The sequence below is a fragment of the Dipodomys merriami genome, unplaced genomic scaffold (assembly GCF_024711535.1).
Source record: "Dipodomys merriami isolate MVZ:Mamm:240054 unplaced genomic scaffold, mDipMer1.0.p SCAF_34, whole genome shotgun sequence".
Classification (NCBI taxonomy): domain Eukaryota; kingdom Metazoa; phylum Chordata; class Mammalia; order Rodentia; family Heteromyidae; genus Dipodomys; species Dipodomys merriami.
In genome coordinates, this window is record NW_027204937.1 from 357,501 (window position 1) to 384,289 (window position 26,789).

General features: G+C 48.5%; 2 protein-coding genes across 4 annotated transcripts in view; both read left to right on the plus strand.

The window, feature by feature from the left end:
• Positions 1–2,412, plus strand: part of LOC138803500 (maestro heat-like repeat-containing protein family member 7) — a gene marked incomplete at its 3' end in the record, with an annotated part of 9,263 nt that extends 6,851 nt beyond the window's left edge. Inside the window, exon 3 of the mRNA XM_069987610.1 lies at positions 1,249–2,412. Within this exon, the coding sequence (XP_069843711.1) occupies positions 1,312–2,412 (1,101 nt within the window). The remainder of the gene's footprint in view (positions 1–1,248) is intronic.
• LOC138803296 (maestro heat-like repeat-containing protein family member 7) overlaps positions 1–26,789 on the plus strand; it is a 47,227-nt gene that overhangs the window by 6,953 nt on the left and 13,485 nt on the right. The window contains exons 1-14 of one of the 3 annotated variants that reach the window (XM_069987123.1): positions 2,407–2,447; positions 7,315–7,385; positions 7,847–7,927; positions 9,389–9,468; positions 9,720–9,849; positions 12,514–12,609; positions 13,095–13,199; positions 13,339–13,474; positions 17,874–17,986; positions 18,403–18,579; positions 18,954–19,108; positions 22,527–22,665; positions 22,895–23,088; positions 25,473–25,610. In XM_069987123.1, the coding sequence (XP_069843224.1) occupies positions 2,423–2,447; positions 7,315–7,385; positions 7,847–7,927; positions 9,389–9,468; positions 9,720–9,849; positions 12,514–12,609; positions 13,095–13,199; positions 13,339–13,474; positions 17,874–17,986; positions 18,403–18,579; positions 18,954–19,108; positions 22,527–22,665; positions 22,895–23,088; positions 25,473–25,610 (1,640 nt within the window). In that variant the 5' untranslated portion in view covers positions 2,407–2,422. Of the gene's footprint in view, positions 1–2,406; positions 2,448–7,314; positions 7,386–7,846; positions 7,928–9,388; positions 9,469–9,719; positions 9,850–12,513; positions 12,610–13,094; positions 13,200–13,338; positions 13,475–17,873; positions 17,987–18,402; positions 18,580–18,953; positions 19,109–22,526; positions 22,666–22,894; positions 23,089–25,472; positions 25,611–26,789 lie in introns of those variants that run through there. The other 2 variants (XM_069987124.1, XM_069987125.1) reach the window with 2 other exon arrangements.

Here is a 26,789-nt window from a genome sequence, read left to right on the forward strand (position 1 = left end):
CTTCTTCTTCTTCTTCCTCCTCCTCCTCCTCCTCCTCCTCCTCCTCCTCCTCCTCCTCCCCCCTCCTCCTCCTCCTCCTCCTCCTCCTCCTTCTTCTTCTTCTTCTTCTTTTCCTCCTCCTCCTCCTCCTCCTCCTCCTCCTCCTCCTCCTCCTCCTCCTCCTCCTCCTCCTCCTCCTCCTCCTCCTCCTCCTCCTCCTCCTCCTCCTCCTTCTTCTTCTTTTTGGGTCCAGTCGTGGGCCTGAACTCTGGGCCTGGGCACTGTCCCTCAGCTCTTCACCTCAAGGCTAGTGCTCTACCACTTGAGCCACAGCGCCACTTCCAGCTGAGAAATCAAACCCAGTGCCTCATGCATGCAAGGCAAGGGCTCTACCACTGAGCCACTTTCCCAGCCCCTCTTTCTTCTTTTTGGTGGTTAATTGGAGAAAAGAATTTTGCAGTTTTTCCTGCTCAGTCTGGCTTGGAACCATGATCCTCAGATCTCAGCCTCCTGAGTAGCTAGGATTACAGGTGAGCCACTGGTACCCAGCAACATCTATAATTTTGACCCTCAGAACCCATTTCAAGCAAGGACGGGTCCCTTAGTGCATCATGGGAATAATGGGGGGGGTAGTGGTTTGCTAGGTTGGGTGGGGGGTGAAGGAGGATTAGAGGCTCCAAGCCAAGAGCATTGCATTTGTTTGGAATGTTGAGGAAAGGCAAACAGGATGTGGTTAGACAAGAAAATGCCCTATATGCAGATGAAACCAAGAGAGCTGGGAGAGTGGTGTGACGGGACTAGAAAGGTGAATCACTCTGCAATGGCCACTAAGGACATTGTAAGTCATACCAAGAGGTTCTTTTTTTGTTTTGTTTTGTTTTGCCAGTCCTGGGGCTTGAACTCAGGACTTGGGCACTGTTCTTGAGCAGCTTCTTCTTTTTCTTGGGGGGGGGTCTGGTCGTGGGGCCTGAACTCTGGGCCTGGGCACTGTCCCTCAGCTCTTCACCTCAAGGCTAGCACTCTACCACTAAGCCACCTTCCCAGCCCCTTGAGCTTCTTTTGCTCAAGGCTATCACTTTACCACTTGAGCCACAGCATCACTTCCAGCCTTTTCTGTTTATATGGTACTGAGGAATCAAACTCAGGGCTTCATGCATGCTAGGCAAGTACTCTACCATTAAGTCACATTCCCAGACCAAGAATAAAGACTATAAGGATGAGAAAGTTTCTAACAGGTTCTTTCTCTCTCTTTCTCTCTCTCTCCCCCAGAGAGCCCAAAAGAAAGTTGTCTATTAAAAGAGGCAGTGGCATTGAGAGACCTTCATACTGGTTATGGCTGTGAGTTCAGAGGCTAGTCCTGTCCTCCATGAAGACTCAACAATGACACCACCTCCCAACTCCTGTGAAGCTCCAGGGTTGGGCTCTGGTACCATCCTTGGGCCCAACCCAGATGTACTCCTGGTTCCTATCCCAAGTCCTGGATTGGCCCATGTTCAAGACCTTCATCCAGCTTTAGAGGAGGCCCCTGGCCATGACTCTGATAACACCCCCAGTCCTTGTGACAATGGAGTCTCAGATCCAGCCTCTCTCCAGATGACCAGTTGCTGCCCTATGGAAACTGTGGACTGGAATTCAAATCACACTTCCAAGCTTGACCCACAGGGAGCCCTCCATGCAGCCTCAAATCCTGTACTGGAACCTGGCTCTTCTGAAGACACAGGTCTGAGCCTGGATAACCTGTCTGTGCCAAACACTGAGCAGGCCTTCAATTCTGCCTCAAACAAGATTTTTGGTTTGGGCCAGAGTAACTCCAATCCCTCCAGGCCAGAGTTAAACTCATTTGTAAGGTCCCAATCAAAAGAAGAGCCGGGCCCCTGTGTCTCCAGGCTGGGCTTGCAGATTCTCCTTCCAGCCTCCAGCACTTCTCAGGATCAGGGTTCCAATCAACTGCTCCATGGGAGCTCAAGAAATATCTCCAAACTGAACCTGAATGTAGCTCCTGATTCATCTGGAACCCTGATCCCAGAGACCAGTCAGACCATCCCCATGTCACACAGCATCTCCGGATCCGTTTCCAAAGGAGTCTTAGGTACAACCTGGAGCACAAACTCCAAGGGCACCGTCAATGTGGGTTCAAATGGCCAGCCCACAACTGATCTGAACACGACTATCATTCAAGCCTCATCTGTCGCCATGATTTCTGGCTCCAATGATGGTGTCAGCCTGCACTCTAGCTCCCATGGACCCAACTCTACTCACTCTCCATCTTTATGCATGGTCCCACTCCTGGGCTCCAATGAAACTGTGAGCATGGGCTCCACCTTCATGATCAGTGATCTCTCCACACTGACCCTGAGTACCCAACAGGATTATTCTGAGCAAAACAGCATTCGAACCATGTTTCCAGAGAGTGAGGGGGTCCCCGGGGGAGAGAGAGAGCCCTATGGCCTTCCGCAGCCTCCCAGAGGGTGAGTGAGACTGGAGTGAGGATGACTGGGAAGACCACTGTTCAGATTTGTAGGGGGAAGGGGGGAGCAGGGAGCTAGCTTCAATTTCGTTAACCATAACACCATGGGGGAAAAATTCTTCTATTCTGTGGTTAAGTATCTAAGTCTATCTATCAGCTCCACCTTCCCTTCAGAATGAATGTGTTGTTGGGTTTTTTTTCCTGGTAAATTTCAGTCCTGGTTCCTTAGGCCCAATGCATGGCCAGTGCAATGGCTAGGCTGCAGACTCAGTTTACCTCTGTTGAAGGCTTATCTCTGTTAAGACTTTGAGGCTCTTGCCTAGGCAAAGACCTGGGGGGGGTCCTATCTATATGCAGGAATTCCCTCCCTCCCTCCCTTTCTCTTTCCCTTCCTTCCTTCCTTTCCTTTCTTTTTTTTGGGGGGGGGTCTTTTTTTCTGAAACTTTATTTATTTTTTTTTACAAATTTATTGTAAAGGTGATGAACAGAGGGGTCATAGTTACATAAGTAAGGTACTAAGTACATTTCTTTCTTTTTCTTTTTTTTTTTGTCGGTCATGGGGCTTGAACTCTGGGCCTGGGCGCTGTCCCTCAGCTCTTCAGCTCAAGGTTAGCACGCTACCACTTGAACATCAGCCCCACTTCTGGCTTTTTCTGTTTTTGTAGTGCTGAGGAATCAAACCCAGGGCCTCATGCATGCAAGGCAAGCGTTCTACCACTGAGCCACCTTCCCAGCCCCTCTTTTTTTTTCCTTTTTCTCTCTTCTTTCTTTCTTTCTTTCTTTCTTTCTTTCTTTCTTTCTTTCTTTCTTTCTTTCATTCATTCTTTTGTTTGTTATTTCTTTCTTTCATTCATTCTTTTGTTTTTTCATTCTTTCGTCTGTCGTGGAGCTTGAACTCTGGGCCTGGGCGCTGTCCCTCAGCTCTTCAGCTCAAAGAGAGTGCTCTACCACCTAAGCCACAGCGTCACTTCTGATTTTCTGGTGGTTTATTGGAGATAAGAGTCTCATGGGCTTTCCTGCGATCCTCAGACCTCAGCTTCCTGAGTTGCCCATCTTACATTTCTTTTTAAACACTGTTACCCCTCCCTCATTTTCTCCCACTTACCACTCCCCCTTCCCACCTCCCAAATTGTAAAGTTCATTTCCAACATAGTGTCTGGTGAGTATCATTGTTGCATTCATTCATCCTTTGTCCTGCTGTTTCTGTGATTCCCTTTCCCTTCCAATCAAGAGAGAAACTTATTTTCTTGTTTTAAAAAATTTATTTATTGTGAAAATACTGTACAGAGGGGTTACAATTACATAGGCAAGATAATGAGTGCATTTCTTATCCAGCATTGTTGCCTCCTCCTTTGTTTCCCCTTCCCATCTCTTCCCATCTCCCGGCCCCTCTCCCCCAATAAACTTATTTTCTTTAGGTAAGGGTCTTGGGTCTTGCTATATAGCCTAATCTGGTTCCATCTCTTTATCTTCCTGCCTCAGCTTCCTGAGTATGGGGATTACAGGTGTGCACCACCACATTGGAATCTTAGTTTACTTTTACTAAGTGCACCTAGAGCAGTGTGTTTCTATGTTAAGAACTGACTAAAGGGCTGGGAAGGTGGCTTAGTGGTAGAGCGCATGCCTTGCATGCATGAGGCCCTGGGTTCGATTCCTCAGCACCACATAAGCAAAAAGAAAAAAGCCAGAAGTGGCACTGTGGCTCAAGTGGTAGAGCGCTAGCCTTGAGCTGAAGAGCTGAGGGACAGCGCCCAGGCCCAGAGTTTAGGCCCCACGACTGGACCCCCCCCCCCCCAAAAAAAAAGAACTGACTAACTGTCTGAATGATTATTGAAAATGATTTAGAGAAAAATCAAAAGTATAGTGCTAAACCTGTTGATTTCTAAATCAGGAGACAATTAGTAGTGGTCCATCACATCTGAATTCTAGTATATTTCTTGCAAAAAATAACAAAATGTAATAACCATAGCCAGGAGATTAATATTGACAAGCAAGTAGCATCAAATGCTTAGCCCCATTTCTCATGTTACCTGTTTTCCCAGCAATGTCCTTTGCAGCAAAGGATCCAGTTCAGGATCTCTTCCCGTAATTTTCCATCCAGTCTGTTCTATTTCCCTCAGTCCCCAGCCTTTTCCTGACTTCCATGTCCTTGACGCATTTGAAGGTTATAGACCAGCTGCTTTGTAGGCTGTGACTGAGTCTGGGCTCATCTGATGTTTCCTCATGAGCAGATTTTTGGGTCTTGCATCCTTTGCAGGGAATAGCACAGAAAGATGGGAGTTTTGCTCATTGCCACCTTGTCTTGTGCCTGGTGATTTTTATTTGTTCCCTGACTAATGTTCACTTTGATCACCTGAGAAAGATGGTTGCTAGGGAAATTCTCTGCTGTGCAGTCACTATTTCTCCCTTATAATACACATCTTGTGGCACAAGGTGCTTTGTGTTTCATTCCTTATCAAATTGTCTCATGCATCTATTTATATTAGTACACTGTTGTGGTTTCCTAAATTATTCAATGGACTATAACCTATTGTTATTTGTCTCCATACTCATATTTGCCTTAATTTGACCAGTGGAATCACCTTTGTGTCCCTTTGACATACCTCATTGCTTTAGGGAGTTCTGTCCTTTGTTTTCTGGCATCAGCTGTCTCAGCTCATCCTGAACTTCCCCTGGAATCCACCATTTCTCCAAGGAGCCTTGCTGGTTTTGGTAGAGAATGGAATTTAGACTCCAAGATCTTGGCACCAGCTGTATTCAGTACTTCCTCTTGGCTCTATCTCCCTATAGCCTCTGGCAGTTCCAGCCAAGATGACTGTGGAGCCCTAGTTCTCCCAGGTTCTGCTAACCTTGACCTTGAAAGGCTCTCTTTTGATGTCACCTTGATATCCTTAAATAAAGGGCTTTTCTGGGAGCTGCTCCCTTAAGTGCCCATCTCTGGGCCAGTCACTGCACATGGAGGCATGAGATATGCTTATTGGCCAAGCTTGAGCTCCAAACCCACCCTATTTAAAGAGGAGGTGTGAGTGGGGCTTGCAGCATTCATTTTCACCTACCTGCATGGAGTGGGGAGCCCTCATCCCCAGAAAGATGAGGCTCTTTCACCTACAGCAAGTTGAGTGATACTTTCTGTAACAAATAAGCCTTTGGCTATAACGGGAAGAAGAGAACAGAACATAGCACAGCAGGACACAGTGGGCCCTCATGTAATACGAAGGCCAGGAGTGGCAGGCACAGAGACCTGAGGGAGGGCACCCTAGGGGAACAACAGGGCAATGGTCCAGATGAAGAAAATGACATGTCAAGGCCTTGATGGGGAACTTGTCCAGGACCATAAGGAGGCCTGTGTGGCCAGAGCCAAGGAGGCAGGGGAGAGCAAAGAGGATAAAGCAGGAGAAGTGGCCATGTGGCCATGTGGCCATGTAGACTGGCAAGGATGAGGCCTTATGACAGATGATGTGGGGGCTCCACCCAAGGGCTTTAGGCAGGGGAAGGAACATGAACTGATTATTTCATATCTTTTATTTGAGGGGCGGGGATGAGCCATTTGGGACACTTCTTTATGTCATGTGCACAGCTATTGCACAGAATGAATGTGCCAGGCAGGTCTCGGGTGGCTTTTTCTGTAATGTTGCAGATATGGTCAAATATCCTCTGAGATTTCACAGCAGAATCCGATATGCTGAGTAGTCACACAGCACCACTGCTTTGGCATAGTTTTAGGTTAAGAGCAATAGGCAGCCTAGCTACTCAGGAAGCTGATATCTAAGGATAGCAGGATAGTGGTTCAAAGTCAGCCTGGGCAGGAAAGTCCATGAAACTTTTTTTTTAATTTTTAAAATTTTATTGTAAAAATGCTCCACAGAGGGGTTACAGTTATGAGTAAGGTACTGAGTACATTTCTTGTTGAGCATTATTACCCCCCCTTCCTTTGCTTTTCTCTTACTACCCCTTCCCTCGCCCACCTCCCCCACTCGTCCCCCCCCACCCGAAGTTGTAGAGTTAATTTCCAACAGAGTGTCTTGTGAGTCTCATTGTTGCAATGGGTCATTGTGTGTCCTTGTTTCAGCATTTTGTTATTCCCCTTCCCTTCCCCAAATTAGGTAAATGTATATATAAGATGCAGAGTACCAAAATCAAATACAGCCATGAAATTTCTTATCTCCAATTAACCACCAAAAAGCCAGATGTGGAGCTGCAGCTCAAGTAGTGAGCACCAGCATTGAGTGAATAAAGCTAAAGTTCAAAATAGTATAAGCACCGAAAGAAAGAAAGGAGGGAAGGAAGGAAGGCAAGGAAGGAAGGAAGGCAAGAAGGAAGGAAGGAAGGAAGGAAGGAAGGAAGGAAGGAAGGAAGGGAGGGAGGGAGGGAGGGAGGGAGGGAGGAAGGGAGGGAGGGAGGGAGAAGAGAGAGGGGAGGAGAGAGAGGGGAGGAGAGAGAGAGAGGAGGAAGAAGAAAAGAGAACCAGGAAGAATAAGATCATAGAAAAGAAGGACTTATTAGAAAAGCATAAGTACACTTCAAAGCATGAGGTGGGTGGCTGAATAAGAGTGAACTGCCCAAAGAGGGACAGCACACTTCAAGGGGAGAAGTAGGTGGAAAAAGGCTAAATGTCTTATTTACACTTTTAAAAGCTCAGTGTCATCAGGTTAGAGGAGTGGCTTTGGTGGTAGAGCGCCAGCCAAGAGTGAAAACAAGCATTAGATAGTGAGTTCAAGTCCTGCTCTTGGACCAAAAAACATGAAGTTTAATTTGGCTGTTGGGGGAATGAGGACGAAGATGTCCAGATGGGAGGGGGAGGAGATTATAGCACCCTAAGCACCCATCCTTTACTCCCTTCTCTCCCCACTGAAACTGTTGACATGCAGGAGCCTTGGATGATGTGACCTCATGCCTGGTGAAGATGCCAGAGACAAGAGATGGCCACACGATGACTCTGGTATGTCCAGCCCCTAACCTATGCTGCTATGCCACCATATTGGTTAATGTATTCCCTCTCAAGTAGTGGAATGCCTGAATTGGTCTGTACCAGAAAGCTCGGAAGAGAGTTGCTAATGGTGGGATTTCAGGTTGAGATGTCAGAACCCTTTCTGTTCTACCTTTCCATTAACTGGAGAAGGAGGAAGGGTTTGCAGTCTCTCATATATACTTCTCCAAATGCTGGCCTCCAAGGATCGTCCTCCCTACCCTGCCGCCAAGACTTTTGTCCAATCCTCACCCACCCCAAGTACCTGTTGTAGAAATGTGTCATTTCTCTTGAGCCAATGCTGGGGGCTGGGGAGAGGGGTTGAGGAGCCCACCTGCTGGAGTGGGTAGTTAGCAGGTGTGGTAGGTGCTCTCCTGGCTGGTTGGATTCAGAGGGGCTCTCCCCCTGTGGTTCTATTCTCTGTTGCTCCTAAGGTGGATGATGTTATCAGACTGCAGAAGAACCAGGATTTGCTGGAAGAAGAAGAGAAGAAGATGATAGTGAAAAAGATGATGGTGCGGGAGCCACTGGGGTCCCGATAAGGTTCCACTGGAGTGGCAATGTCTGAGTCCACTCATTGGTGAGACTGGGGGGAGTGTGTGGAGTAAGACAGGAAGAAGACAAGATAAGAGGCAGCTCACCCGGACCTGAGCCTCAGCTCCACCTCTGCCTTCCACCCACTTGGGGAGAGCTTGGCAAGTTATTTCCCCTGGGGAAGCTCTGTCTTCTTGTCTCACCAGTGGATATGATCATGCTTGGTGACTTTGGCTCATGGAAGGACACAACCCAAAGCTTAGTCTGTGGGGAAGCCTGTGCTGCTGGAGACTGTAGGCTTTGTCCCGGCGTTACACCAGGCAAGCAACTTTGGAGGGTTCCCTGATAATTTTGCTCAGGGCAGTCTCTTCTCAGCCACCCATCAGAATGAGCAGGACACCAATACTCACTGAACTTTCCAAAGTTCAATGTAGCTCGGTGTCCCATATAGAGGAAAAGTCCTTATGCTTCCTACTTTCGTTTAAGTAGCACTAATTGAGCACCTATTCTGTGTAAGTGTTTAATCAAGGGCGAGAAATAATTAGTGTTTTAAAGCATTCAACTGGACAGCTTTTGAGAGCCAGGGATGGTGTTTCTTGCTTCAGGCCAATTCTGTGGTTTAAACACATCAGTCACCAGAAGGCTGCTATGAGAACAGTTCTTTCTGGGTGTTGGTGGCTCACTCCTGTAATCCTAGCTATTCAGGAGGCTGAGATCTGAGGATCATGGTTCAAAGCCAGCCTGGACAGGAAACTCTGTGAGACTCTTATCTCCAATAAACCACTCCAAAAACCGGAAGTGGCACTGTGGCTCAAGTGGGAGAGCATTAGCCTTGAGCTGAAGAGCTGAGGGACAGTGCCCAGGCCCAGAGTTCAAGCCTATGACTGACAGAAAGAAAGAAAGAAAGCCGGGCACTGGTGGCTCACACCTGTAATCTTAGCTACTCAGGAGGCTGAGATCTGAGGATCTCGGTTCAAAGCCAGCCCGGGCAGGAGAGACTGTGAGACTCCTATCTCCAATAAACCACCAGAAAACCGGTAGTGGCACTGTAGCTCAAGTGGTAGAGCGCTCGCCTTGAGCTGAAGAGCTGAGGGACAGTGCCCAGAAAGAAAGAAAGAAAGAAAGAAAGAAAGAAAGAAAGAAAGAAAGAAAGAAAGAAAGAAAGAAAGAAAGAAAGAAAGAAAAGAAAGAAAAGAAAAGAAAAGAAAAGAAAAGAAAAGAAAAGAAAGAAAGAGAGAGCTCTCCACATGGGGCACATAGGTTAGGGCATGGGGTATTTTGGTTGGCTTTGAACTGGGGGTATAGGATGGCATTGCAGTGAGCTGGTTCTCTGGCCTGTATCAGTGGAGGAGTTCTACCTAGGATAAAGAGCTGGGGCCAGTGAGGAGGGCAATCCTGGCTCTTCCCTCCTCCTCATTGGCCTTTCCACGCCCCTTGTCTAGAGGCAGATCCAGGAGGAGCCACTGGATTCCCTCTCCAGCTCCACCCGGCGGCAGGCCATGGAGACTCTGACCCAGCTGAGGTGTCCACAGCTCCCTCCCTGTCCCAGTTCCTCCCCCTTTCCCTCCAGGTGCCCCTTTCTCTTCTGGGCCTCTCCTCTACCCCATTCTTTGCCCACTCCCCCTGCACAAACCCTTCTAGTCAGTCCCATCCCACCTCATCTTTTGTAGATCTAACCTCAGTCTTCCCCAGGGCTCATCCCAGGTGCCCTCTCGCTGCCCTGCATCCTTGGTCCCTCCCTCCCTCCATGCTTTGCTTTCTGTCTCTTCCTAGTCACACCAAGCCTAACCTGAGTGTGCGTGAGCGAGTAGAGTTGGTGAACACGTGTGTGCAGAGTGTGTTCTCACTGCCTTCTGTGCAGGCTATGCAGGAGAAAGATGAGGCCAAGGCAGAGGCCATCCAGGTAAGTGGAGCCCTCCTGGTGGGTCCTCAGGCCTGGCCATCCTATTTCCTCTATCAGGAAAGAGGAAGGGCCATAAAAGAGAAAGACTGGAGGTTGGAGGCAGGGAGCTCAGCCTCAAGGGCCTCAGGCAAACATCTTCAAAACTCTATGGGGTTATCTGGGGAGGAGCTGGCAGAGGGAACCCTTGGTATAAGATGAGGAAGGAGGCTGGGTAAGGTAGGTGGTTTAAGGTGGGTGTCTTATTAGCAAATAATTAGCTAAGTGTATTTCCATACTAGACTCACACTGGTAGCTTTCCAAGTGTGGCTAAGGATGGGGGAGACCAATGTTATCAGAAGATGTTCAGATAAATGCAGAACTGTACCAGTGGTCAGTGCTGTAAGCAGGCAGCGTTTGGTGCTATAAAGAGCCTGCAATGGAAGCATGGCCTAGGCAGGGCCAAGAGCTGTGATTCTAGAGTCAAGAATGTAAAGAAGAGCTAGGTAATAAAGAAGGTGACAGATGGATGAGCATTTGAGGCAAAACGAACAGCCTGTGGGAAGCCAGTGGGCAAAACAATGACTGCAAGAATACCAAGAAGGCAGGGCTGGGAAGGTGCCACTAGCTCACACCAGTAATCCTAGCTACTCAGGAGGCTGAGATCTAAGGCTCAAGATGTGAAGCCAGAGCACGCAGAAAAGTCTATGAGGCTCTTTTTAAAAAATGTCTGTCATGGGGCTTGAACTCGGGGCCTGGGCACTGTCCTTGAGTTTTTCTGCTCAAGTGTAGAGCTCTACCACTTTGAGCCGTAGCACCACTTCCAGTTTTCTAGTGGTTAATTGGAGACAAGAGTCCCATGGACTTTCCTTCCCAGGTAGGCTTTGAATTGCAATCTTTAGATCTCAGCCTCCTGAGTAGCTAGGATTACAGGTGTGAGCTACCAGCGCCCTACTTGTGAGACTCTCATCTCCAATTGACTAGCAAAAAGCTGAAATGGAACTGTGGATCAGGTGGTAGAGCCACAAAAACTTGGCAAAAAAGAGCAAAAAAAGCTCAGGGATAGCACCCAGGCTGGGTGTTCAAGCCCCAGGACACACACACACACACACACACACACACACACACACACACACACACACACACACACACACACACACACACACACACACACACACACACACACACACACACACACACACACACACGGAAGGCAAGTGTGGCTAGAGCCCAGGAGGATAAACAAGAGTTTGGGGCAACAAGATGGAGAGTGATTGGGGTCGTAGTACATGGACACAATCAGGCCTCTGGATTCTGGGACTGGTGCCCTGAGAGAAGATCCAAAGGAAAGGCAAGATTCCTTGCTGGATAGAAAGACAACTCTCTTGTAGTTTCAAGCCTGGCCGGCAGAGGGAAGTGTTTCCCAGCAATAGGCTGCAGTAGGTGGGAAGGAGGAGGTAGTTGGTAATGAGGCTTGCTTGGTGGTTGGTTGTGGTACAACTCAAAGGACTTCCAGCTCCATACTATGCAGACTCAGGAGTCTTGGCCAAAGAGCACCTGGGAGATAGACTTGGGATTGCAGTAGGAAGAAGGAAGGCAAGGAAGAGACGATCTTCTCAGAGAACTCAAGCCCACTGCTTAGCCTTGTGTGTGTCAGCAATTGCAAGACTGTGGTGTGAAACTCAGGCAGGAACTTAAGGGCTATCTCCCTTAAAGGTAACCTGGAGAAGCCATTTGGGTCTACAAGTAACGATTGAAAAAGAATTAGAGAAGTTCCCCAGAGACACTAGAAGCAATGTTGTTCCCCTCATTTATCCTTACAGTCCTAAAGAATTTCCCATAGGGGGGCGGGGGGAGGATGGGAAGGGATAGGAAGGGGAAACAAAGGAGGAGACTACAATGCTTGATAAGAAATGTACTCATTATCTTGCCCATGTAGTTGTAACCCCTCTGTACAGTATTTTCACAATAAAAAAAAAGAATTTCCCATTCATCTTCTTCCCCCTCTCTCTCTCTCTTCTTTCCCTTCCTTCCTTCCTTCTTTCTCTCCCTCTCTTTCTTTCTTTCTTTCTTCCTTGCTTTCTTGCTTTCTCCCTTCCTTCCTTTCTTTCTTGCTTTTTTCTTCACTGGTGCCCTACCACTTGAACCACAGCTCCACTTTTTGGTGGTTAATTGGAGATAAATAGTCTCATGGATTTTCCTGCCCATGCTGGCTTTGAACTACAATCCTCAGCTCTCAGCCTCCTGAATATTTAAAGCACAGCCACTGGTTCATACTCTCATTCTTCACAACTTGGAAGTTCCTTTTGCTGTGCGGCCTTGGTCATTGTCTCTGAATCTGTAAAATGAGAAAAACAATTGGAGGACAAAGTGACATGGTCATAAGCAAATGGCCTTTCATTCTCCTGGTCCATAGCAGATATGGTAAATGCTGGGTTTCTGTTTCCACTGTCCCTAGAAAGCACAGGGTCACCAATCACCAATTTGTTAATGGGGACACTCTTGACCCACAGAGGGGAAGTAATTTAACTTAATAACAGACAACATGTGATACTTAGAGGTAGGGGCCAGAGAGCATCTCTTTATGGCTATAAATACCCTCTTCTGACCCGTGTCAGGGGGTGCCTGGAAGGCTGGCAGTTGTTCTAGGGGCCCTAACAGCTCGGTCTTCCTCCTTCCTGTCCACAGACACTCTACCATCAGACCCTGGATGCCCTGCAGACACTGCTCATTGCCCTCTTTATTGAAGACCCCACTCCTGCTGGGCTGAAGAGTATCTTGGAGGTGCAGGGAGGGAGGAGGGGAGGGATGGGAGGAAGGGCAGAGGGAAAGGGATGCTGGCTCAGCGCAGTGGAGTGCCAGACTCAGGAATGATTTGACTTCAGGATCCCAAACCAGCATCTGTCTCCCTTTCTCTTACAGGACCTGCTCTGGGCTCCTGTTCCTTTCCTCTCCTTTGCCCTGCCCCCATATAGAGCTTCTCCATGCTGCTACTGCTGTTGTCCCATTTTTTAAAAAATCTTTTCTTGTCTTTGACTTTCTGTCCTCATGACTCTCCCTTACCTTTCATCTTTCCTCAATGACCTCCCTCCCTCCAGTCCCTGAGTCCAATTCTCATCTCTCCTGAGCCTGGACAAGAGGAGGAAGGCTGTGGCAAGTTGCCTTCATGCCCCTTCTAGCAGCTTCCGCAGATTAGTGAAGCTGGCTTGTCCATCTGGAAGCTAAAGGTTGGCATCCCACTCTTGCTAGTCTCTCCCTTGTCCCTGCAGCCTCTGGGGCCCTGGATGAACTCTGGAAAGGCCCATGAGCGAGCTCGGGCTGTGAACAGCAATGTCTCTGTACTGAACCACACACTTCTGACACTGCCTTTCTTTGTAAGTGTCTCTGGGAAGGATGGACGCCCGGGTAAGGGGGGGGGGGTCTTCCTGGGTCTGAGGGTCAGGGTCAGATGTTAGGGGAGCCCACTAGCTCTGTTCCCTTTGGACACTGTCTCCCTGGGATTGACACACACAGATGTCCTCGAGCTTCCCCGCTCTGGGTCTGCTGCTGGGGAGGCTCCTTCTCCGCATTGGGGACCCCGAGGAGGAGATTGGCCGGGAGGCGCTGGATGGCATCACCATCCTCTACACTATTCTGGAGCTCCAGAAACGTAAGCCCTGCCAGCTGTGCGGCTGGGGGTGGGGTGGGGAGGGTGGGCGAGGTGGTCAGAAGGCATCACAGGCCAGGTGAGGACCAGAAACTGGTAGGAAGTCTTTGTCCCTACCGAAGCAGAGCTGCAAATAGACCTATTCACGTGGCCACAGTCTTTGTATTTGAACTTTCCCTCATCCCGCCAAACCTTCATCTATGACTGTCAAATTAATATGCCCACAACTTCATGCCTTGTTCTCTTGCCAATCTTCCCCACGAAGAGAAGGCAGGATTGTCTCAGTCACCACTGAGTTCCCAGTGTCTAGCCCTGGGTGTGACCCTCGAGGGCACTCAGTGAATATCTATGAAAGAAACAAAGAAAACAGGTCTGATATTAGAATCCATGGCTCAAGCCCTCAGGTGAGAGAAATGTCTTGAGATCTGGTTTCAGGGAGCCACTGACAACAGTGTGCTGAGACAGGCACCCGGAGGGATACAATATTGGCTCTCTTCTTTCTCTGTAGTCCCAACTCTGCCAACAACCTGGTTCACTCTCCCCTGGCACCAGTGGCAGAGTGGCTTGCCTACAAGACCAGGCCTTGACCTAGCCCCACTGTGTAAGCTCAGCAAACACTTTGCCTCACCTAGATTTCCTCATCTGTTAAAAAAAAAAAAAGGAGAGGGGTCCCTAGGATATAATCTACAAAGTTTTGAAATATTAAATGAGATGGGTTCTTCTTTTCAGCTCATGTCAGTCATGTCAGAGTATTTATCTTTCCCATCCCTCTAACCTTCTGAAGTCTGTCTGGTCCCCCTGCTTTTCTTGATCTCCAGCATCTGGGACAAAGATTAGATTTCTCCCACTGACCAGAAGCTATTCATGCTCCCCAAATGACAAGTGAAGGCTTAGTCACATTAATGATCAGCCCTAGGTCCAGGAATAGGATTGGCTAAATTAAGGTTGCCAGATTTAGCTAAAAATACAGGCCGCCCAGCTACATTTGAATTTCAGATAAACAATTTTAGTGCATTGTCTCATATATATATATATATATATATATATGAATATATATTTATCTGAATTTCAAATGTAACTGGTGTACTGTGTTCTGTTTGGGAGCCCTAAGCCAAATTCTCACTGCTAGGCTCTTGAACAGTTGGGTTGTCCAACCACATATGTGGAGACAGCAGCAAAGTGAGGACTTGGGGCTGGGTCTGCCTGATTGCAGAGCCTAGACCCTTCTTTTACCAACAGCAGAGATGGTCTGGGTCATCATTCAGCTTCAGGGGTTCTTTTTTTTTGTCAGTCCTGGGGCTTGAACTCAGGTCCTGAGCACTGTCCCTGAGCTTCTTTTGTTCAAGGCTAGCACTCTCTCACTGAAGCCATAGCACCACTTCTGGCTTTTTCTATTTATGTGGTACTGAGGAATTGAACCCAGGGCTTCATGTATGCTAGGCAAGCACTCTACCACTGAGCCACCTTCCCAGCCCTCAGGGGTTCTTTCTTGTATCCATGTCTTACATACCTTTGATAGGGATCCAGGCCTGATCACAGTAAGGGATCTGGGACTGTGCCTAAAACATGTTTATTTCAACAGAAAATATGGAGCCATTTTGCCAGGTACTATTTTAGGCTCTGGGGACTCAACAGTGGAAAAGAGATTCATTGAATAATCCTTCCTCAGTGTGTTTAACTTCTTGTTGCTAGGAAACAGACAATGGCCAAAAATAATGATATAGTAGAGTCCGGTGATAATAAAAAAACAAAAAACAAAAAACCTAAGTGGATAAAAAAGCAGAAGAAGAGATTGGGATTGCTCACAGAATTAGGGAGGTTACAATTTTTTTTTGGGGGGGGGGTGGGTCCAGTCATGGGGCCTGAACTCTGGGCCTGGGCGCTGTCCCTCAGCTCTTCAGCTCAAGGCTAGCGCTCTACCACTTGAGCCACAGCGCCACTTCTGGCTTTTTTCTTTTTTCTTATGTGGTGCTGAGGAATTGAACCCAGGGCCTCATGCATGCAAGGCAAGCGCTCTACCACTGAGCTACCTTCCCAGCCCCACAATTTTTTTTTTTTTTCAGTCGTGCGGCTTGAACTCTGGGCCTGGATGCTGTCCCTGAGCTCTTCAGCTCAAGGCTAATGCTCTACCACTTGAGCCACAGCACCGCTTCCGGTTAATTAGAGATAAGAGTCTCATAGATGTTCCTGCCCAGGCTGACTTTGAACCATGATTCTCAGATCTCAGCTTTCTGAGTGGCTAGGATTACAGGCATGTACCACTGGCACCCGGCTGGAGGTTATAATTTTTTAAAGTATTGTCCGTGCCTGGCGCCAGTGGCTCACACTATGAGACTTAAAAAAAAAAAAATTATTGTCAAGGAAATGTGCAGAGGGCTCACAGTTACATAAGATAGATAGTGATTACATTTCTTGTCTAACTTGTTATCCCTTCCCTCATTTTCCCCTCTCTTTCCCTCCCCCTCCCCCTCCTCGACTTTTTTTTTGGTTGTGGGGCTTGAACTCTGGGCTTGGGCGCTGTCCTTCAGCTCTTTAGCTCAAGGTGAGTGCTCTACCGCTTGAGCTACAGCACCACTTCCGGTTTTCTAGAGATTTCTTGGAGATAAGAATCTCACAGGGCTGGGAAGGTGGCTCAGTGGTAAGGGCTCTTGCCCTGCATGCCTGAGGCCCTGGGTTCGATTCCCAGCACCACATAAGCAAAAAGAAAAAAGCCAGAAGTGGTGCTGTGGCTCAAGTGGTAGAGGGCTTGCCTAGAGCTGAAGAGCTGAGGGACAGCGCCCAGGCCCAGAGTTCAGGCCCCACGACTGGACCCCCCAAAAATAAAACAAAAAACAAGAATCTCACAGACTTTTCCGCCTAGGCTGGCTTTGAACTGCAATCTTCAGATCTCAGCCTCTGAGTAGCTAGGATTACAGGCGTGAGACACCAGCGCCTGGCATCCCAAGACTATTATCTCCAATAAACTACTCAGAAAATAACTATAAGTGGCACTGTGGTTCAAATGGTAGAGTGTTAGCCTTGAGCACAAAGAGGCTCAGGGACAACATCCAAGCCCTGAACTCAAGCCCCAGGACAGGCAAAAAAAAAAAAAAGAAGTATTGCTAGGTGTAATAGCATAGGCCTAAAATTCTAGCACTCAGGAAGCAGATGCTGATGATTACAAATTTTAGCCTTTAATAATGAGACTTTAGTAATGAGACTTTGTCTGAATAAATAAAAAACAAACCAAACCAAATCAAAAAAGCCAAGTATTGCTCTTGAAATGGAATTCGGTAGTAGACCACTTGCCTAGCATGTGATAGGCTCTGGGTACCATCCCTAGCACTGCGAGAGAAAAAAAAAAAGTATAAAAATTTGCCTCCAGAATGACAAAATGAAATAGCTAAACCATATACTGGTGAGTCCTAGCACAACAGAAACTCTCATACACTGTTGCTAGAGAGAACAAGTTTGGTACCCTACCCCTACTCCAGGTAGAAAATAGCCCAACAGTATCTGTGGGGTGTGTGTGTGTGTGTGTGTGTGTGTGTGTGTGTGTGTGTGTGTGTGTGTCCAGGGTTGCGGGGGGGGGGGAGGGTTAATGGGCTTTGAACTCAGGGCCCTGTGCTCCACCACTTGAGCCATGCTTCCAGTGTTCATCAATATCTCTGGAAGTTGAATCTACACTTACCTGTGACTAAGCCATTCCAGGCCTGGATTAGTAGATAGGTTGATACATTTACCAGCAGACATGTGGAGAATGTGCAGAGCTGGGACCAGCCCAGATGAGCATCCAAAGTAGACAGGTATGTACACAGGTGTGCTTATACCATGGGAATGTCATGAGTACCACCTTGAACACTTTACAATCCTCCTCCCTTCCCTGCTCCCCACCAAGAACTCAGCTGACTGGAAAGGGAATCAGTGGGGAAAGGGCCAGATGAGGGACTGGCTCATTTCCAGAAGGATAGCACTGAGAGTAAACAGCAGAACTTGTGTTATATGCTTCAGGATTCGTGAATCCCACCTATGAGTGAAAAGAACCCAAATTGGAGGATGGCATGATAGAGTCCATTTATACGAAGTTCAAAAGTGAGGGACTCTACCTAGGGCTTAGAGATCCCGAATACTTGTTGCCTCCCATTGGGGAAGGAGCAGGAGAAGGGTATCTGGATGCTGGGGAAGGGGTACTCTACTACTTGAGTCACAGCTCCACTTCCAGACTAATTAGAGATAAGAGTTTCATGGATTTTCTTGCCCAGGCTGGCCTCAAACCTTGATCCTAAGATTTCAGCCACCTGAGTAGCTAGGACTACAGGCATGAGCTGCCAGTGCCTGGCTGCAATGTTGGATTTGAATACTTCTGAATCTGTGTTTAATGAAAGCATCTGGTCTGGCCACACCAAACAGCTTTTTTCTGCAGGATCCAGAGACAAGGAAGATACCAACAAGATGGAACTGTATGAGAGCAACAAGCGCTTCCTCGGGCCCTACAACCCTGTCAGCCCGTGCCAGAACATTCTCCGTGTCATTGCGGTGACTGACAACGCCCACCAGCCCTGTGCCCTTCTCCCCTCCCCTGTGCCCTAGCTTGTGGCCCATGACTTCTCCCCATGCATTTCTGGGTTCAGGGACCATGTTGCCCCTGCCGTTTTCTTTTTTCGAGATGGAAGCTCACTACGTTGCCCAGGCTGGTCTCAAACTCCTGGGCTCAAGTGATCCTCTTGCCTCAGCCTCCTGAGAAGCTATGGCTATAAGCATTGGCTGCATCAGGCGCTGCTTCTTTTCCTGTATCACCGACCCCCTCCCCCGCCCCTAGGCTCTAACCTTCACTGATTGGCAGAATGTGTGGCTTACCACATGCCAGTCACGAGCTATTCAGGTATTGGTGCCTTTATTTGAGGGTCCAGGTCTGCTCATCAGTGTCAGGACCTCTTGTGCCTTTGTTTCAGGAGTTTGGAGACTTCCTGGGGCCCCAGCAGGTCAAGGACCTGCTGCTGACTGCCCTGGAAGGGCTGAAGGGCGGCTCCGAGACTGGGGGGAAAGATTCTGGAGAGATGATGCAGCTGGCGTCGGAGGTCACGCTGAGCTCGGTGCTGGAGTGGTACCGCCACAGAGTGTTAGAGGTGGTAAGGCCTCCAAGGGCCTGGGGACTCCCTCCTCCCGGGGACTTGCTCATCGCTTGAGCTGGGTGGCATGGAGGGTACAAGACACTTAGAACTGGGGGGGACATGAAGGGCATTGGCTCACCCCAGGGGAGCAGCAGTCCCCTCGGTGCCCCTCCCTTTCTCTTGTACTATGTTCCCATCTCCTCTCTCATCCTTCCTGTCTGTCTTGTATCATCCCCCTTCTTTAAAACATTTTTTAATTGTTATTATAAAGGTGATGTACAGAAAGGTTACTGTTATATAATATCCCCCTTTCTTTCTCTCAACTTCCTGCTCTCCCATGCCTCTCTTGTTTCTACAGTGGGTCTCTCTTCTGTCTCTCCTGCTGCCTCCAGATCCCAGAAATCATGCAGGGCATCTATACCCAGCTGAGTTTCATTCAGGAGCCACGGGCCCGTGAGGTGGCCCTGCTGCCTGTGTCCCTCCTGGCCAGCTCCTTCATGACAGAGGTTGTGGTGGCGCTGCTCATGTGTCCCCTCCCACTGGACAGGTATGAAGTGAGTGGGTCTCCCAGCTTCTATATCTCAGAGGGCTGAAGTAGACCCAGCCCAGGATGGACCCTCTCCCCCGTTCTGCCCAGAGAAGCCCCTTGCTCTTCCATGATCCTTTTGCTGTTATGAGTGGTAATTTAGACACCTATCAAGCACTTCCAGAGCAGTGCTGGGGCAGTGCTGAGCAACAGCATAGTCTCTAGTTCCCTTAACAGCTCCAGTATATGGTTGAGGAAACAGAGACTCGGGGGACGTTGCTTGTCCTCTGCCCAAACCGGAGTTTACATCCCCCTTCTGTAAGGGGGATGACTCCAAGTCCAGAGTTCTTTTAATGATTGCATAAAGACAAGGCCTGAGTGTTGGCTGGTGGTCTTGGGTTGACCAGTTGCCCTCTACAGACCTCAGAAGTTGGGTGGTGTGCTGAAGTACATCACCAGCTGTGTGGAGTGCTTTTGGTGGCTGTGGAAGCTCCAGACTGGGTAGGCAGAGGAGACTGTGGTCAGGAGACTGGTAAACCTCAGCCTCCCAGCCCACACCTCCTTTGAACAATTAAATCAATGAGGGCTGGAGGCATGGTTCCAGTGGTAGGGCACCTGTGTAGCAAGCATAAAACCCTGAGTTCAGGGCTGGGAAGGTAGCTCAGTAGTAGAGCGCTTGCCTTGCATGCCAAAGGTCCTGGGTTCGATTCCTCAGCACCACATAAGCAAAAAGAAAAAGCCAGAAGTGGTGCTATGGCTCAAGTGGTAGAGCGCTAGCCTTGAGCTGAAGAGCTGAGGGACAGCGCCCAGGCCAGAGTTCAGGCCCCACGACTGGACCACAAAAAAACAAAACAAAACAACCCCCCCCCCAAACCCTGAGTTCAAAACCCAGTATCACATAAATGTTTACACCTATGTAGCCAACTGTCCAGTCAAGCTCGACTTTTTTACGATTCCAAAAAAATCATTGGTATGATTTCTGTTACTATGGATTGTCTCTTTTGTCTCAAATTTAAAAAGTAATATAATTCGCTCTGTAAAAAAAAAGAAAATTAGCCAGGCACCAGTGGCTCACGCCTGTAATCCTAGCTATTCAGGAGACTGAGATCTGAGGATCACAGTTCAGAGCCAACTGGGACAGGAAAATCCGTGAGACTCTTATCTCCAATTAAACACCAGAAAACTGGAAGTGGCACTGTGGCTCAAGTGGTAGAGTGCTTGCCCTGAGCCGAAGAGCTGAGGGACAGTGCCCAGACCCAGAGTTCAAGGCCCACGACTGAAAAAATAAAATTAAAAATTAAAAAACAAACCAGTATCACAAAGAAGAAAGAAAGAAAGAGAGAGTGAGTGGGAGAGACAGAGAAAGGAGAGGAAGAAAGAAAGAGGAAAAAGCAGATTGCTGGTGACTTGTACCTGTAATTTTAGCTACTCAGGGGACTGAAATCTGAGGATCAAGGTTCAAAATCAGGTCAAGAAAGTCTGTGTGACTCTTATCTCCACCTAACCACCAAAATGTTGGATATGGAGCTGTGGCTCAGTGGTAAAGTGCTAGCTAGCCTTGAGTAGGAAAGCTAAGAGTCAGTGTTCAGGCCCTGAATTCAATCTCCCATAGCAGTGTAGGCGTGCACGCACACACATACACACACATTAGTGTGTGCATACATATATAGGCAGTAGCTGATCTACATCTTAGAATGGATGTTTTTGAGTAAATGTGAAAATGTTATTCAGAGGATAGGGGTGGTCATCAAAGACATGGGGAAGGCCCATCCATACCCACCCTACCCCCTCCCTGGGAGAGTTTGGCCTTTTCAGTGTGCACTGTCCACTTGGAGGTTCTTTTTGGGTCCATTAAACAGACTCATAAGACCCCCATAGCCACCATCAACATCAAAAGACAGGGCAGGGGCTGGGAAGGTGGCTCAGTGGTAGAGTGCTTGTCTTGCATGCATTAGGCCCTGGGTTCAATCCTTCAGCACCACATAAGCAGAAAAAGCCAGAAGTGGCACTGTGGCTCAAGTGGTAGAGTGCTAGCCTTGAGCTGAAGAGCTGAGAGACAGTGCCCAGGCCCAGAGTTCAGGCCCCATGACCAACCAAAAAAGAAAAAAAAAGACAGGGCCGAGGGCATCTCACTAGTGCCAGCCTTCAACTTGCACTTGTGCGACCTTGAAAGTGAGGGCCCCTTACTCTTTGCACCCAGGATACCTCATTCTTCTCACCCTGGCCTGGGAGCTGACCTTTGAGCTCCCCAAATAAAGCTCAGGTGTGAGGGAAGGAAATCTGTGTCCCCATTGGTTCTTACAGTTAACTGATAGTTCCTCCCAGTCCAGATGCAATGTACTAAAGGGTCATTAAGATGGCCAGTTTTACCATAAGCAATGTTGCCTAGCAACATAGTTGACATACTATCTTTAACAGGTTTCCAGGGGAACGGAGCAAGAAAGTGTATGGAAAGTTCAGATGCTAATGCAGACAGGCAAAAGGTTTGGTTAACCCTTTAGCATCTTGTCAATTCCCCTTGGTAGGGAGGCAGAAGTGCCTGCAGGCTGGATGGAATGTACCTCTTGCTGCTGACCTTTCTTGCCTTGGGAACTATGCATCAAGGAACTGGAGTGGGGTGGTATTCTCCAGGATTATGCATAGGGTCAGATCTGGCCTCAAAGGGCTCACTGCCTCAATGCCCGCTCCTTGGCATGGAGGAACAAGATAGGCATTTGAGATGTCATATCCTGTCTCTGCAGCCCTTTAAATCGAATTGTGTGTGTGTGTGTGTGTGTGTGTGTGTGTGTGTGTGTGTGTGTGTGTGTGTGTGTGTGTGTGTGTGTGTGCTGATACTGGGGCTTAAATTCAGGGCCTTGACTGTCTCTTAGTTTTTTTTTTGTCTCAAGCTAGCACTCTACCACTTGAGCCATAATTCCACTTCCAGGTTTTTAGTGGTTAAGTGGAGATAAGAGTCTCTCAGATTTGTCTGCCTGGACTGGCTTCAAACCAGCATTTTCAAACCTCCGCCTCCTGAGTAGCTAGGATTATAGGAGTGAGCCACCAGCAGTTTCACTGCTCCGAGCCGCCACACTCCATCTATAAAATGGGAGTAACACCACCCACTTAGGGAGTTTCCTGAGACTTCAGAGACCTTGAATGTCTCGAATTTTTCTTCAGTCTTGAGCCCCAGAGATTTGCCTAGACCTGGTAACCAGGGCATGTTCCGTATTTGCTGAATTAATAAACTGTGTGTAAATAAAGCACCAAACCCATGACTTGGGGAAATCATGTCTTTAATCAGGGTTATCCTCCTGACCCATCGGGAATGTTTTCTGGACTATTTCTTGTTGGCCTGCCCATGGATGCCATTTCATTGGCATCTTACCTCCCCTGTCCCCTGCCTCGAAGCTACTTGGCAATACCTGGGTACCCCTGACCATGCTCTCCGTATCCTCAGCAATGGAGCAGAGATGTGGAGGCAGTTAATACTACGCAAGCCCAGCTGTGATGTCCGGGACCTGCTGGATCTGCTCCTGACCAGCCTGAAGGAGAAGCCTGTCACCAAGAAGGGCAGGGCCTCCATTGTGCCCCTGGCGGTGAGGACTGGGTCCAGAAGCCCTCCTCTTGCTGGGCCCAGCTGCTTCCAGGGCCCCATCTGCCTCCACTAGAGGGTTGGGCATGGAACCCAGACTTTTCCAGGCTGGGTCAGAAAAAAAAAAAGCATAGACCCAGGCCCAGCCTCTCAGAGCAGGAGGTCAGGCCTCAGCCAGCGGGCTGGGAAGATGGATGGATCAGGTCACACCACCTCTTTCCCTCCTCCCCTAGGCAGCCAGCGGCCTGTGTGAGCTCCTGTCTGTCAACAGCTGTGTGGGCCGTGTGAGGCGCATCTACCCCCAGCTGCTCCTGGCCCTGCTCATTCAAGTCCACTACCACATTGGCCTCAACCTGCCTGGCCGCATCCCCCCTCCTAGCAAGGACATGGAGAATGATGCACAGAATCTCCCATTTGTACCTGTTCGGTATGTTCTGGCTGTGGGGCAGGCTTCACAGCCAGGGCTCCTCCAAAGCCTTTAGGGTAATAAAGCCAGATACATTAGTTCTGGAACTGGAGGAGAAAACAGAAGAAACAGAAGCATACTTTAATATTATTAGAGTTACTTTAATGACTGCTCAACAACTGCTTTGGACATTTATTTCGTGTATCCATCCACTAGACTTAGTACAGAAGGAATCAGCTTTCCTCAGGAGTTCAGGCCTCCATTTTCTTCCTCTCTCCCAGAAGTATTATTTGCATCAGTATTATTTGTTCTAGTCCCTATCAGTTTATCTTATTTATTTACGTGTGTGTGCATGCACGCGCACATGTGTGTGCAAGTATGTGTGCACACGTTGCTACTGGGACTTGAATCAAGGCCTTGCACTCTTGCTTGGATCTTCACATATATTTTATATATATATATATATATATATATATATATATATATATATATATATATATATATATATATATATATATATGCCAGCCAGGCACTGGTGGCTCCTGCCTGTAATCCTAGCTATTCAGGAGGTTGAAATAGGGAGATAACAGTTCAAAGCCAGCCTGGGAAGGAAAATCTGTGAGACTCTTATCTCCAATTAACCACCAGAAAACCAGAAGTGGCTCTGTGGCTCAAACTGGTAGAGTGCTAGCCTTGAGCAAAAAAGCTCGGGGATAGTGCCCAGGCCCTAAGTTCAATCCCCCATGACCAACAAAGAAAGAGAAAGAAAAGAGAGAGAGAGAGAGACAGAGAGAAAGAGAGAGAGAGGAAGGAAGGAAAGAAAGAAAGAAAGAAAGAAAGAAAGAAGGAAGGAAGGAAGGAAGGAAGGAAGGAAGGAAGGAAGGAAGGAAAGAAAGAAAGAAAGAAAGAAAAAGAAAGAAAGAAAGAAAGAAAGAAAGAAAGAAAGAAAGAAAGAGGGGCTGGGAAGGTGGCTCAGTGGTAGAGCGCTTGCCTTGCATGCCTGAGGCCCTGGGTTCGATTCCTCAGCACCACATAAGCAAAAAGAAAAAAGCTGGAAGTGGCGCTGTGGCTCAAGTGGTAGAGTGCTAGCCTTGAGCTGAAGAGCTGAGGGACAGCGCCCAGGCCCAGAGTTCAGGCCCCACGACCAGACCTTCCCCCCCCCCCAAAAAAAAAAGAAAAAAGAAAAGAAAAGAAAAGAAAGAAAAGAATAGAAAAGTTTGTAGTTATATGCCAGTTTGGCACTTAACCTGCAATTATTTTATGATCTTTTTTTCATTCAGAAATTTATTATTTACATAGCCACACTCATCAATTCTTTCTTCTGTGGTTCCTGCTGTGTGTTAGGCTTAGCAGGTACTAGAGAATTGGGAATGCAGCTGTGAAGATGGACTTGGGGTCAGAAGGTCTGAGATGCAGATGAACACCTAGTGCTTTGTTCTTTGGGTAAACCAATTTAACCTCTTGTGGCTGGTTCCCTTATCTGTGAAATGGTGTGGGATTCCTGCCCTTTCAGGTATGTGGTAAGGACCAAACAAGATCATATCCAGCATGAGCCACACACCTGCCATCTGCTTGCTCTCCATTCTGATTCTCCTTGTATGAATTGGAGCTGCTTCAAGGGCATCACCCTTGCCTCAGATTGCTTATGCTGAGCAGGAGGAGAGGCAGGAGGTTCAGGAGCATCTGTATCAGCAGTGAAAGGACCACAAAGAAGAAGCTTTTCTGCTTCTGAGTGATGAAGGACATGGCCTCCAACGAGGAGGACTTGGCCTACAGGACAGTGTGTGTGTGACTATTACACATAGGTGGCTGTTATACCCATGAGCTCATTGGAGCTTAATGAGCTCCTGAGGTTTGTACCCAGCCTGCTCAGTTCCCAGGGGTGAGAGCTTCTCCAGGGACCTCTGCTATGTGTCTAGGTGGGGATTACTCCTACAGTGTCCTGAGGCAAGAAAAGGACCCCTGGGCAGGAGACTGAGTGGCCAAGTGAGCAGAGAGGTCTGTCTGCAAGCCATCAATCCAGCCATGGCTTGATGGGCAGTGTGTGTGTGTGTGGGGGGCTGGACAAGGAGGACCAGGAAGGCTGGAGAGGCTTGTTGTGGCCTTCTCCACCCAGTGAGTGAGGCTCAGGAGAAAAGGGATGGTCCAAGCTGTCTTTCCAGGGAGGGTAGTGTTGCTTCTGTTTCCTCTCTTATTTAGAAAGCTAAATATTTGTAATTTGCCACATTTGTGGGCTCAATGCACTCCTCTAACAATTAGTGCAGTGGAGAGAAGATAGTGGGAACGGACAGCTGCTGATAGTGGGAGAGAGGCTGGTGGAGGGAGGCCTGTGGTGAGGCTGGTGCAGGAAAGCTTGGCTGGCGAGGGGCAGGTGGACCTAATGCCTCACCCCCTTGTCTTGGCAGCTGGATAGTGAGGGTGGTGAAGACCCTGCTGCTGAAGATGGGCTGCTCGTACGAGGCCACATTTCTGGAGGACCAAGGGGGCTGGGAGCTCATGGGGCAGGCAGAAAACCACCATCGCGCAGTGTCTCTGCTGGCAAGGTAAGGTGGGGATGGCAGGGGCTGGATGGGCAGAAATTTCAGATCCTTAGACTGTGGCTGGTACCTGAGCAAGACCTCTTGCTCCCTCTGTCACCGATTCCCTGTAGCCTACACCCAGAGAGGGTCTATCATGCATCCAAAGTCACTCAGCCAGAGAGTGGAAGAGTGAAAACGGATCTGCTGGCCTCAACCAGACTTCCTTCCCCAATCACACATAGGGTGCACGCTGCCCAGAGGTCACAGCATCCACATTTACTGAGTACCAACCAAAGAGGTGCTACCTGGATGGTCCCATTGAATAGAGCTGTTACTTCCCTGCCATTACATGTAAGGAAGTTGAGGCTCAGAGAACTGAAGTCAAACAGCAAGGGCTGAGGTCAGGATTTGAATCTAGGCTCTCATTCTGATTATCTGTGTATGATTATACACTAACTCACAAAGAATTGGGAAAAGGTCAGTTGCTAGTGGATCACATCTATAATCCTAAGTACCCAGGATTCTGATATATGAGGACCAAAGTTTGATGCTAGCCTCGGCAAAATCCAAAAATACTCTTATCTCTAACCATGAGAAAGCTGGGACTGGAGGCATGGCTTGAGTGCTAAACACCAGCCATAAGAGATGAACTGAGCCCTGAGTTCAAATCCTAGTACAGAGAGAGAGAGAGAGAGAGAGAGAGAGAGAGAGAGAGAGAGAGAGAGAGAGAGAGAGAGAGAGAGAGAGAGAGAGAGAGGGAGGGAGGGAGGGAGGGAGGGAGGGAGGAGGAGAGAGGGAGAGGGAGAGGGAGAGGGAGAGGGAGAGGGAGAGGGAGAGAGGAGTAGGAGGAAGAGAGGAGGAGGAAAAGAGAGAGGAGGAGGAGGAAGAAAGAGGAGGAAGAGGAAGAGCAGCAGCAGCAGCAGCAGCAGCAGCAGGAGGAGGAGGAGGAGGAGGAGGAGGAGGAGGAGGAGGAGGAGGAGGAGGAGGAGGAGGAGGAGGAGGAGGAGGAGGAGGAGGAGGAGGAGGAGGAGAAGGAGGAGGAGGAGGAGGAGGAGGAGAATTGGATATAGATAGTCCTTATAGCATGTAAGATCTGCTGGCCCTGCTCTGAGTTCTGCTTTTGGGGGGAAGGGGTCTAGGATAAGGCCTTGAGAATATTTGCATTTCTTTTTTTCTTATTTTGGTAGTAGTTGGGATTTGAAC